At 38.1% G+C, this 13,776-nt stretch overlaps 1 protein-coding gene across 1 annotated transcript in view; it reads left to right on the plus strand.

Moving 5' to 3' along the window:
- CYP51A1 (cytochrome P450 family 51 subfamily A member 1) overlaps positions 1–9,921 on the plus strand; it is a 17,817-nt gene extending 7,896 nt beyond the window's left edge. Inside the window, exons 6-10 of the mRNA XM_081799697.1 lie at positions 873–1,015; positions 1,425–1,620; positions 2,850–2,945; positions 3,519–3,687; positions 9,659–9,921. Of these exons, the coding sequence (XP_081655823.1) occupies positions 873–1,015; positions 1,425–1,620; positions 2,850–2,945; positions 3,519–3,687; positions 9,659–9,837 (783 nt within the window). The 3' untranslated portion in view covers positions 9,838–9,921. The remainder of the gene's footprint in view (positions 1–872; positions 1,016–1,424; positions 1,621–2,849; positions 2,946–3,518; positions 3,688–9,658) is intronic.
- The last annotated feature ends 3,855 nt before the right edge of the window (positions 9,922–13,776 follow it).

The following is a 13,776-nucleotide window of genomic DNA, read 5'->3' on the forward strand; positions in this document are numbered from 1 at the left end:
TTTTTTTTTTAAGATTTTATTTATTTATTTGAGAGAGAGAGAATGAGAGACAGAGAGCATGAGAGGGAGGAGGGTCAGAGGGAGAAGCAGACTCCCTGCCGAGCAGGGAGCCCGATGCGGGACTCGATCCCGGGACTCCAGGATCATGACCTGAGCCGAAGGCAGTCGCTTAACCAACTGAGCCACCCAGGCGCCCCTGCCTCCTAGTATTTTTGCCCCCAAGTAGAATCAAATCCTGTATACTGTCATCATGTTCTACATCCTGGATTTAGGTCATCCTAAATAAATCTTAGGTTTATTCAAGTTCTGAATCCTATAGAAAAACCAGAATCACTCTCCATCTGCTTCAAGAATTAATTTGGTTAAAATTGGAATTTCGTTAATTTAAAGTATTCTGCTTTCTGTTAAACTGGAAAATGATTCTAAAGGAATAATCACAGTCTTGCTTTAGACCTTTTGTTAGAACATAGGAAGTATGTTAAGAATCAGGGATATGTATGTAAGGATGCTAGAAATTTCTAACAGTATAAGATTTTATTTATTTATTTATTTTTTTGTTAATCACCATACATTATTACATCATTAGTTTTTGATGTAGTGTTCCATGATTCCTTGTTTGCATATAACACCCAGTGCTCCATGCAATACGTGCCCTCCTTAATACCCATCACCAGGCTAACCCATCCCCCTACCCCCCTCCCCTCTAGAACCCTCAGTTTGTTTCTCAGAGTCCATAGTCTCTCATGGTTCGTCTAACTTCTTTTTTTCTTTTGGTTCTGAGTTTTTTGTCAATTATTTGAGTCATTCTTAAGCTAGGTCCTGGTTATTTTCAAAATGAATCTGATGCCAGAAAGTATGACATTATTTTTTAGTCATTTTTGTCTTTGAATTGCAGACGCAGGGACAGAGCTCATCGAGAGATCAAGAATATTTTCTATAAAGCAATCCAGAAGCGCAGACAGTCAGAAGAAAAAATTGATGACATTCTCCAAACTTTACTAGATTCTACTTACAAGTAAGAGCTGTTCGGATCACATGTTAAGCTGAAGCAGGCAATTTCAATACAAAGTTAAAAAATATGTCCAGTTAAAAAGTAGTGATGTTGACAAAATTAGTAGCTATGAGCCTTGGGCTTGTTAAATGGATGAGACACGAATTAATGGGATCCCATTGCCTTCCTGGAGCCCAAGGACCAGGCATGGGGCAACGCCTGCTGACAAACTGCAGGAACATCTTTTGTAATGAAAATCATACATTTCTTTGGTCTGTCTCTTTCCCCGCAGGGGAAAAAATTCTCACTTGTGATGGGCAAATGCAAGAGACTATTACACCTGAAAAGTTTATTCACTACGACCCTTTATTTAAATGTGAAGGCATGAAATGGTCTGCCAAACTGTTAAATTTGTGTGTGACTCCTTCCTTAGGGATGGGCGCCCTCTGACAGACGACGAAGTAGCAGGCATGCTTATTGGACTGCTCTTGGCAGGCCAGCACACGTCCTCAACTACTAGTGCCTGGATGGGCTTCTTCTTGGCCAGAGACAAAACACTTCAAGAAAAATGTTATTTAGAACAGAAAACAGTCTGTGGAGAAGATCTGCCTCCTTTAACTTATGACCAGGTTTGTTGGATTTTTAGTTTCACTGCTGCTTTATGACTTCGAGTATCTAATGAGTGGCTAGTTTTTAAAGGGGACAATTTGATATATTCTATTTACTATAGATTAAATTGCTTAGCTTTTTTTAGAAAAGTCCCCATGGCCCTCCTTGAAATGTCTTCATGTTGGATTCAGTGTGCTAGTATTTTGTTGAGGATTTTTGCATCTGTGTTCATGAGGGATACTGATGTGTAGTTTTGTCATGAGGTCTTTGACAGGTTTTGGTATACAGAGTAATGCTGGTCTCAAAGAAAGAGTCTATAAGTGTTCCCTCCTCTTATTTTTTTGGAAGAGTTTGTGAAGGATTGATACTAATTCTTTCTTACATGTCTGGTTAGAATTCACCAGTGAAGCCATTGAGTCTGTGCTTTTCTTTGTGGGAAGTTGTTTGATTACTTGTTATACATCTATTCCTACGTTCTGGTTCTTCTTGAGTCTTTGGTTTGTGTCCTTCTAGGAATTTGTCCATTTTCATCTAGGTTACCTAATTCGTTGGCTTACAATTGTTACAGTTTTTTCTTACAATCCTTTCTATTTCTGTAAGGCCAGCAGTGATGTCTCTTTCATTCCTGATTTTGTAACTTTTAAAGTAATAGCTTAATTGATATATAATTGACATACCATAGAGACAGTCCAGTCAGTAAGGATCTAACTTACTGTTTTTTGATATATTCAGAATTGTGGAAACTATCACAACTTTAGAACATTTAAATCACTTCCAAAAGAAAGCCGGTACCTGTTAGCAGTCATGCTCCATTTCCCCTGCCCCTGGCAACCACTGATCTACGTTTTGTCTGTATGGATTTGCTGTATCCTGGACATTTCGTATAAACAGGATCATACAGTATGTGGTCTTTTGTGACTGGCTTCTTTTGCTTAGCATGTTTTCAAGTTTCATCTGTGTGGTAGCATGATTTTTGCTAGTGTTTTCACTTTTTAGACAAGTGGATTTTTGCAGGCCCTTACTATGCCACTCTTCAGAGTGATTACCTCTTGTACTGATGGTATCTTGCCCTCTTTCCCTTGTTGACCATGGAAAGTGACAGAACAAGATAATCTCGGATACTGAACCAGTTACCTCTTTGCCCTTCTACCACAATAGAAACTATTTTATTATAACCCATAAGTTTAAACACATACTGCTGAAGTAAGTTAAATATTTCTAAAACTCCGGAAATGCTTTCCCTTTTTAGCTGAAGGATCTAAATTTACTTGATCGCTGTATAAAAGAAACATTAAGACTTCGACCTCCTATAATGACCATGATGAGAATGGCCAAAACTCCTCAGGTGAGTCTCTTGGTTAGATCTCCCCTTCCATTCCCCCAGTTTTTATTTATCAGAAAGAAGAAATATAACAGCAAAGAGAATTTTTTAAATTAAAAAAGTAGAATAATCGTTTTCACATAATTTCAATTTTTTATATTCGAACTCTGATATGTAATTATATATTCTATTTATATAGATATTTTTATATAATTAGAGAGTATACATGCTAATCTGTTCCCTGCATTTTTATTTAACAGTTAGGGTTTTAAAAATGGTAGTGTATTTTTTTCCTGGTTTAAAAAAAAGCATGTTTTATTAAAAATTCTGATAATATGGAAATAAATCAGATTGTGAAAGGCTCCTTGATATCCCTCCACTACCTCTGAGGCATTATGGCTTTTTTAAGTTTCCAGCCCAATGTTGGGTCACTTAGAAATCATCTTGAGTTAAAATAATTTTTAGCTGGCCTATCATCTAGCTAGTTTTTAAATATATGTATATCACATGTGTGTTAATGCTTTATTACACAATAGTCTGGTTATTTGGTAGAATAGTTTTATATTATCTAATGAAATGTGTTGCTTTCATTTGTAGACCGTGGCAGGATATACCATTCCTCCAGGACATCAGGTGTGTGTCTCTCCCACTGTCAATCAAAGACTTAAAGACTCATGGGTAGAACGTCTGGACTTTAATCCTGATCGCTACTTACAGGACAATCCAGCATCAGGAGAGAAGTTTGCTTACGTGCCATTTGGAGCTGGTAAGATACCATTTTACATTTGAAATGTTTGTTCTGATAATATATTTATGTCTGTCAAAATAATCCATATGAATTTTATTTATAAATATCTTTTCCTTTCCTCATAGGGACATTCCTGTAAACATTTGTAGGAGTATAATCTTTGCCAAGTTGGAAAAGTATTTTGTTTGTACTAAAGGAAATAGTTTTGTGAATCCTTATATAAAGCTCTATTACCTTCTAACCAATTTAGTTTTTTCAGGGTTAATTTTAATAGTCCACCCTGTTTTCCCTTACAATAGTATTTTAAGCTCTTTGTGAATTGTTTTAAAGAACCACTGGAATTAGCACACCATTTAGGCAATTATTTCAGGCTAAATATGATAACAGATTATCAGTGTTTCAGAAAAGAGCAAAAGCAGTCTTGTTAAAATTGAAGCTTTTCTGGATTGTTAGTCAACTTTTTGGTGCTCTGTCTGTATCCTTAGGATAAAATGGTCTTTAAATTTGGGCAGGTCTTACATAGGTTTGCAAACTTCTGCATTTCAATTACCACTCTTAAATTATGCAGGCAGACCCTTGTTCCTGCAGTAATTTCTCTGTTCATTGGTACTCTACAGATTAAACTACATTTTATGACTTCTTGTTTAGTCTTTCCAAAGAGATTTGAAGTGGCACAACTTTTTTGTCACTGGTCACACTGTTTCCACACGTAAAGGAAAGTATAAAGTCCTTTAGGAACTTCAGATCTTAGTAACTCTAATAAATAAATTAATAATATGGTATATAACATCACATATAAAAGAGTCATAGATTGTTCAAACAGTTGGAAGGGGCATTAGTTCTGTGGCCCAAAATCTGCCCCAAAGAGGAATCATTTCTAAACTGGTAATTGCCTGGACTGCACTGGAACTTTTTTAGGTAACAGATTCTCAGTCACCTTCTATGGCAGCTCCTTTTGTTTTTTGAACAGCTCCCATTTTTAAAAACTTACATTAAAGCTGTAATCTGGGGGCGCCTGGCTGGCTCAGTTGGTAGAGCGTGTGACTCTTGGTCTCAGGGTCATGAGTTCAAGCCCCATGTTGGGTGTGGAGCCTACTTAAAAAAAAAAAAAAAAAAAGCTGTAATCTGTTTCCTTTTAACATCCCATTGTGTTTTAAACATCCCCTAATTGTGTTCTCTGAAGTTATATTGTATATCTTTGAGCTATCTGAATATAAGATACAATGTTCCCTCAAATTTTTCATCATTGTGCCAGTTTCCTAGGGCTACTTTAACTCCCACAAACTGGGTGACTTAAAACAATAGACATTTATTCTCCCACATTTTTGGAGGCCGGAAGTCTGAAATCAAGGTGTTGGCAGGGTCTTGCTCTCCCTGATGGCTCTAGGGGAGAGTCTTTCCTTGCTTTGTTCCAAACTTCCCGTGGCTCTTGGCAATCTTTGGCATTCCTTGGCTTGTAGCTACATCACTCTGATCACTGCCTATCTTCACTTGGCCATCTGCCCTGTGTATGTCTCTCTGAGTCTGTGCATGGCTTTCTTTGAGGGACACCAGCACTGGATTTAGGGCTCACCCTAACCCGGTATGACTTCATCGTAACTAATTATATCTGCAAAGTCTGATTCCTGAGTAGACATGAATTTTGGGGGGACACTGTCCTACCCCATTTGATCATCACGTTAAGTATGTCCAGTTTCTTCAATCATGACTTTGTGTAATTTTTTCTGTGTTGGTGCATGTAGCATGTAGCTTATTCATTTTCATAATATTACCTTTTGTGAATCATCAGAATATATCCATTTTTCTATTAATTCATAGTTAGGATAGTTCTGGTTTCCTGCTATTAAAAATAATCCTTTAATCTCCCTGTGAGTAAGCCAACCCTCTCCTTAGTTGTTATATTTGAATATGGAATGGTTTGTAAACACCCTTCTTAAATAGGGCTCTTAGAAGTAAATGCATTTATGGGCCACACAGCACTGTGCTTAATAATACGCATTTTTTTGTTAATTTTTTTTCTATTTAATCTTCACAACCACACTATGAGGAAGGGGGACTGTCTTACTCATTTTTCAGAAATGGAAACCAAGGCTTAGTAAGGCTTTTTTCAGTTCTAATAATTTGACTTGATCTTTTTGTATTCCCTGAAAAGCCATCTTTTGTTATTGAGCTTACTACTTTATGAGGTTTTGGTAGGCTGGAGAGATTGGAAGGCATTAGTTCTCTCTGGCTTAAATATTTCTGATACCATCTTTTATTAAGTTTGTCTTTCTGGCTTTTATATATAACTTTTTAAAAATACACGAATTGTATTTTTTATTAAAATTTCTCTGACATTTTAATAAAAATTTCAAAGCAAAGTCAAAAGAATTTTATACTGAACATTCATATACCCATTATCTAGATTCTGCCATTGACATTTTACTTGCACTTGTTTTATCACATATCGGTCCATCAATCCATTTATTTTTCAGGTGCATTTCAAAGTAAACTGCATACATCAGTATATGTCTTCCTGAATTTTTCAGCAAGTATATAATAAAGTTCAGTATTCTAGTTTTGATGTAAAATTTTACAATGAAATACTCAAGTCAGTATTGTTTTGACAAATGAATAACCTCAATCAAACCTAATTTATTGACTTTTAAAATTGTTAGCTTCCTGGTCCTGTCTAAAAACCTTTGTCTGGCCCCAAGTCATGAAGACATTCTCATCTCTTATTCCTTATTAAAATTTGATGGTTTGGGACACCTTGGTGGCTCTGTTGGTTAAGCGTCTGCCTTTGGCTGAGGTCATGATCTCAGGGTCCTAGGATCAAGCCCTGAATTGGGCTCCCTGCTCAGCAGGGCATCTGCTTCTCCTTCTCACTGTGCTCCCCCACTCCGCCACCCCTTCTACTTGTGCTCTCTGCCCTCTCTTGTTCTCTAATAAAATCTTTAAAAAAAATTTGATGGTTTTAGCATTTATGTTTAGGCCTATGATCATCTGGAATTAGTTTTTGAGTTTGGTGTGAGACAGGAATTGAGGGTTTTTGGTTTATTTTTTTTTAAAGATTTTATTTATTGGGATGCCTGGGTGGCTCAGTCGGTTGGGTGTCTGCCGTTGGCTCAGGTCATGATCCCAGGGTCCTGGGATTGAGTCCCGCATCGGGCTCCTTGCTCAGCGGGGAGCCTGCTTCTCCTTCTCCCTCTGTCCCTCCCCTGTTCATGTGTGCTCTCTGTCAAGTAAATGGATAAAAATCTTAAAAAAAAAAAAAAAAAAAGATTTTATTTGAGAGAGCGAGCAAGAGCATGTACAAGGCAGGGAGGGCTGAGCTGGGAGCCTGATGCGGGGCTCGATCCCAGGACCCTGGGATCATGACCTGAGCCAAAGGCGGACGCTTAACTGACTAAGCCACCCAGGCACCACCTCTGCTTTCTTTTAATATTAGATACATAGTTATTCCCATACCATGTGTTGAAAAGACTTTTTCTCCATTGGCTTGCTTTATTTACTGCCTTTCTTGATAATCAAATAACTATAAAAGTATGTCTTGGCTCTTTGCTGTGTTCCATTGTTCTGTTTGTTGAGCCCTATCGAGAACCACATTGTCTTGGTTGCTGTGAAAGAAAAACCACCCCACTTTCTACTCTACACTCACTTAGAACACTTCTGACAACAGTTCTGGTCACCAAATGTTGTTTTTCTCACACTAATTCTCTCTGGACACCCACTGGGTTTCCTACAGTTCAACTCAGTTCAGACACTATCCACCTGGGGTTAGCACAGACCCCATAGGTTAAGGGCTTAGTCTCACAAGATTCCCTCTTGCCCCCCATCACTTCAGATACCAATTGCAAGTCCAGGTTGTCTCCTGTTCTTCTGACCAGTGGGCTGTAAATCAGAGGTTTTCTTGATCCCCTCCTTGAGGTTCCACAGTTTCTTAAAATGGCTCACAGAACTCGGAAAGCAGTTTATTTACTGGATTAACAGTTTATTACAAAGGTGGGGGATACAGCTCAGGAACAGCTGATTGAAGAGATGCATAGGGCAAGATATGGGGGAAAGGGCACAGAGCTTCCATGCCTTCTGGGTATGCCACCATCTCCATATGTTCACCAACCTGGAAAGCTCTCTGAATACGACTTCTCAGTCTTCCATACTATAGGGACCTTTGTGAAGACTTCATTATGTAGGCATGATTGATTAAATCATTGGTGAGTAATTCAGCCTCCAGCCCCTTCTCCCATCTGGAGGTCAGGGGTTAGGGCTGTAAGTTCTAACCCTTCAAGCACATGGTTGGTTCCCTTGGCAGCCAGGCCCTACTCTGAGGGGATTTCCAAAAGTCCCCTCATTAACAAACTCAAGTGTGGTTGAAAGGGGCTTGTTATGAATAACAAAAGTCTTCTGACTTCTTTTATTGCTCTTTGCTCTTAAGAAATTCCAAGGTGTTTGAGGAGCTCTGTGCCAGGGATGGGAGAAAGAGCAAATATGTATTTATTACAAACCACAGTATCACAGTTGCTATACCTTTAGTATTGGAGTCAAATTTGAAGTCAGTTTAAGTCTTACAACTTTTTTTTTCCCCCCAAGACTGCTCCATATATCCTAGGTCCTCCTTTGCATTTCCATATGCATTTTTTAAAAAGTTCTTATTTGAATTCCAGTTAGTTAACATACAGTGTAATATTAGTTTTAGGTGTACAGTATAGTGATTAAACACTTCCATTCAACACCCAGTGCTCATTACAACAAGTACATGCCTTGATCCCTATCAACTATTTCTCCCTTTCCCCCACCCACCTCCATACTGATAACCATTAGTTTGTTCTCTATAGTTAAGAGTCTGTTTCTTGGTTTGCCTCTCTTTTTCCCCTTTGCTCGTTTGTTGTTTCTTAAATTCCACAAGTGAAATCAGATGGCATTTGTCGTTCTCTGACTTATTTTGCTTAGCATAATAGTCTCTAGCTCCATCCTTATCGTTGCAAATGGCAGGATTTCATTCTTTATGGCTGAGTAATATTCCATTGTATACCACATCTTTTTTATCCATTCATCAGTTGATGGATACTTGGGCTGTTTCCATAATTTGGCTATTGTAAATAATGCTGCTGTAAACATTGGGGTGCATGTATCCTTTTGAATTAGTGTTTTTTATCCATACGTATTTTAGAATCAACTTGTCAGTTTTTACATGTATATAACCTTTTGAATTTTGATCTTGTGTTGCTATTTTGATTTATTAAATCCCTTTTTCTTCCATTATTATTTTGAAATGGCATTTAAAGTTTTTTTTAAAGATTGTATTTTTAAGTAATCTCTACACCCAGCATGGGGCTCGAACTCACAACTCTGAGATCAAGAATTGCACACACTCCACTGACTAAGCCAGGCAGGTGCCCCTGGCATTTAAAATTTTGATTGGCGGGTTCATATTGACTTTTGACTAGGGCTCTCTTGGGACAGAAGCTAAGAATATTCTAGTATATTCCCAAAGTAGATTGTCATCATAGATTTCAAATCTTACATATATTTAAACTTAGATAGATGTGACATTTCAAAAAAAGTAATTAGAAAAGTGATTATATAATTATCCAAGTGCTATTTCCCTTAAAAAGAAACCTTGAAAATCTCCTTAGATTTTTACTTTATTTTTTTAAGATTTTTATTTGGCAGAGAGAGTGGGGGGAGTGGGAGAGGGAGAAGCAGGCTTCCCACTGAACAGGGAGCCCGATGTGGGGCTCGATCCCAGGGCCCTGGGATCACGACCTGAGCCGAAGGCAGACGCTTAATGACTGAGCCACCCAGGCGCCCCTTTTCTTTTTTTTTCCCTGAGATTTTTAACTATTTTATTTTACATTCTTCTTTTATGTGAAAAGAATGTCATCTTTTTCCTATATTATCTCTATATCTGCTGTCCCTCCAAACTGTAAACAAATTTATCATTCCAGGAGAAAAGACGGGAAAAAGAATTTCAATTGATTCTTAGAAAACTTTCTTTTTTTAACAGGGCGTCATCGTTGTATTGGGGAGAATTTTGCCTATGTTCAAATCAAGACAATTTGGTCCACTATGCTTCGTTTATATGAATTTGATCTCATTGATGGATATTTTCCCACTGTGAATTATACAACCATGATTCACACCCCTGAAAATCCAGTTATCCGATACGAACGAAGATCAAAATGAAAAGGGCTGCAGGGAACTAACAAACATGTAAAACATCACTGTAAACTGCAAAAGCATTTGAAGAGAATGAAGTTTATGAAACAACTCCTGGTGTATTCTTTTTTTGAGTATAATTTTAAAAGCTAGCTTACGGTTTTTTTATTTTCTTAACTGAATGGTTCCATCAAATCTAATCGCATTTCAGATATTTCTTAATAGTTTTATGGTGGCTATTAAGGAAACCAAACTCATTAGTATGAAATTATTTAGGGGGATCTTGGTAATTGACAGATTCTAAACAGTTTCCAGGTATTAATCTTAACAAACGTAGCTCTTGGAAAGTAAGTTCAGGGTATTTACATCTTGGACTAGAGCTGCAAGTATAAAAAGGCCTAGAGGCCCAGGGAGATACTTGGAAAGCTCAGATTATTTATTTACTGGGTAATGTTTGTGTGTGTGAGTGAGGATGGGTGGGTAGGGAATAAACTAAGTTAAAGCCTTGGATAAAAAAGAATCCCATCAATTGTTTTGGTATGATGATACCTAGCAATGATGGAGCTATGCTGTAGAAAAAAAAAATGTTCTTTCAAATTTTATCTGGAAGGAGCTTCGTCTCCAGGAAACAGAGAGATCTGACAATGACTAATTACATTTCCTAAAAAATACTACTACTAAAGAATGCACATGTATCTTGATCTAATTACTAAATACTACATATTTATCTACCTGATAAACTTCTATCTGGTTCCACGTGGTGACATAATGTGAAAGCCCAAAATAAAGTTCTTAAGGAATAGTTTTGTTCTCTTTGGCTCTAGGTGGTTTCCTGCTTCCTCTCTAGAATCTAATTAGGGATGTTTCTGTTATTAGTTCTGTTTATTAAAACTTAATTTAGGTTAACAACCTTTTTATTTAAAAAAAAAAAAATACAAAATCAGAGACCAGGAACTCTGGCTTTAAGATAATGTGAAGTGTAGGGTCTTTGGGAGTAGTATGATTGGTCGCATTGTTGAGGGGCAGCCTGTGTTCAAGAATCAGTTCAAAGTATAACTGGGGACCTGACTATATATACCTGTTCTAATTTGACCACATAATCTGTTTTTACTGGATGAGGCCAAAATATTTTCCTTTATATATACGGGAAAGCTGCTAGAGGACTCATGTTAAACTCTTTGTGAAGGTGAAATCTCTGCTGTTGAGTTTTTCACATTATCTCTGAGAAAAAAATATAGTCTAATTCACTAATTATAAAGTGGTGTGCTTCATTGAGTAGAATTCAGGAATCTAGCAACTTGGATGGGAAAAAAAAAATTCCATCTTTGTACTAATTTCAAACTGTAATTTAGTATTTCCTTTATTTATGAAGCAACAAACTCTACTAGTATTAGCAGTACCCATGATTTTGAGAACAAAAATCACAGATTTTCTGTATCACATTAAGATGTTTCAGATCTCGGGGCGCCTGGGTGGCTCAGTTGGTTAAGCGACTGCCTTCGGCTCAGGTCGTGTTCCTGGAGTTCCAGGATCGAGTGCCACATCGGGCTCCCTGCTCGGCGGGGAGTCTGCTTCTCCCTCTGACCCTCCCCCCTCTCGTGTGCTCTCTCTGTCTCTCATTCTCTCTCTCAAATAAATAAAATCTTTAAAAAAAAAAAAAAGATGTTTCAGATCTCCTGAAATGTCTTTTACTTCCATCATTACTTTAAAATGATGGGAGTTATTAGATCAACTGCTAGATCTTATTTCTAAAAATGTACTTTCTTTTTTTTTAAAGATTTTATTTATTTATTTTGACAGAGAGAGACAGAGGGAATACAAGCAGGTGGAGTGGGAGAGGGAGAAGCAGGCTTCCTGCGGAGCAGGGAGCCCGGTGCGGGGCTCGATCCCAGGACCCTGGGATCATGACCTGAGCTGAAGGCAGATGCTTAATGACTAAGCCATCCAGGCACCCCTAAAAATGTACTATTTCTGTGTAATTGGTTTCTTTTGCAACCCCATACATATTACGTGTTTAAAAGCACTATTCTCAGAAGGGTCCCATAGTTTTCACCAAGACTTCTAGAGAGGTTCATGGCACAAAAAAAGCTCAAACCCCGAGTAAGGCTAGTCTGTGTTTAGTGAGTAGTTTGTTTTAGACTTGAATAGACTTAATTTTTTTCTTATTATTAACATATAATGTATTATTTGTTTCAGAGGTGCAGATCTGTGATTCAACAGTCTTGCACAATTCACAGTGCTCACCATAGCACATACCCTCCCCAATGTCTATCACCCAGCCACCCCATCCCTCCCACCCCACCCCCCACTCCAGCAACCCTCAGTTTGTTTCCTGAGATTAAGAGTCTCCTATGCTTTGTCTCCCTCTCTGGTTTCGTCTTGTTTCACTTTTTTCCTCTCTTCCCCTATGATCCTCTGCCTTGTTTCTCAAATTCCACATATCAGTGAGATACGATAATTGTCTCTCTGATTTACTTACTTCGCTTAGCATAATACCCTCTAGTTCCATCCACATCGTTGCAAATGGCAAGATTTCGTTTTTTTGATGGCTGCATAATATTCCACAACCACATCTTCTTTATCCATTCATCCCTCGATGACATCTGGGCTCTTTCCATAGTTTGGCTTTGAATAGACTTAATTTTTAACCACTGACTCATGACTGAGAAGCATCGACAAGTTGGACTGGAGAGGCCTGATGTCATAGGAGGGCTGATGGTCAGACGATGGGACACCTGTCCATCTGCTACCTTCTCCATTCTCTCTCACAGCAGAAGGGGCCTTGAATGGCAAGCTATACTAACTAAAAAAGGTTCTACTCAATTAAATGCTTTGGGATACATTCGTTATTTCTGGAACTCCTTAACTGGAACCCAGCTGCTAATATGGAAAAATTAAGTAATTTGAAATCTCCGAGAATGCAGAATTTGTTACCATAGCCTGTTTGTTGGTATAAAATCATAGAATGTCCAGGGGTAAGACAAAATCTTCAGGATGTAAGCATTAAATACTATTCCTCTTGCTGTTTCAGTGAGATGCCGTATTTCAGGGAGGATTCTGGTTCAGAAATGCTGAGATTTACATTATCTCTATGAGAGCTTGCCAATCTGGAATTTGGCTTGGACAGCAAGAATACTTCTTAATTCTGCTGCATTTAGTATTATGGTTAATAAAATTTAAGATTCTTTCAGTTAAATGATTTCTGCATCATTCTAGTAGGCATGGCTTTGTGAAGACACACATTTGGACACAAGTAACACTAAACATAATAGGGCAATTATAGACTAATCATGAAAATATTAATATAGCTTTTAAAAAATACTATATGTAAAGTTGATAGAAAGTTACATAGAAAACTTCCTCAAAGGGGTGCCTGGGTGGCTCAGTTGTTTAAGCGACTGCCTTCGGCTCAGGTCATGATCCTGGAGTCCCGGGATCGAGTCCCGCATCGGGCTCCCTGCTCGGCGGGGGGTCTGCTTCTCCCTCTGACTCTCCCCTTCTCATGCTCTCTATCACTATCTCTCTCAATAAATAAATAAAAATCTTTAAAAAAAAAAAAAAAAAGAAAACTTCCTCAAGGGAGGGAGAGAAAAATCCCAATAGTATCTAAGATTAGGACAACTTTCTAAATCTCAAAATATATAATTTGAGATAATGAGATAATCTGCACTGCCATTGGCTGAATGTTCGTGTCCGTCTCCCCCCACCAAATTCTTATGTTGAAATCCAATCCTCAGTCTGTTGGTATCTGGAAGTGGGGCCTTTGGGAGGTGATAAGGTCATGGGGCAGATGTCTCATGAACGGGATTAATGTCCTTATAAAAGAGACCTCAGAGAGCTCCCTTGTCCCTTCTGCCATGTGAAGACAGAGCAAGAAGATTGTAGTCCATGAACCAGGAAGCAGGCCCTTCCCAGATACCAAATCTATTGGCACCTTTATTTTTGACTTCCCAGCCTCCAGAACTG

Source organism: Leptonychotes weddellii, chromosome 12, assembly GCF_054177405.1.
Source record: "Leptonychotes weddellii isolate Sample4059 chromosome 12, ASM5417740v2, whole genome shotgun sequence".
NCBI classification, from domain to species: Eukaryota; Metazoa; Chordata; class Mammalia; order Carnivora; family Phocidae; genus Leptonychotes; species Leptonychotes weddellii.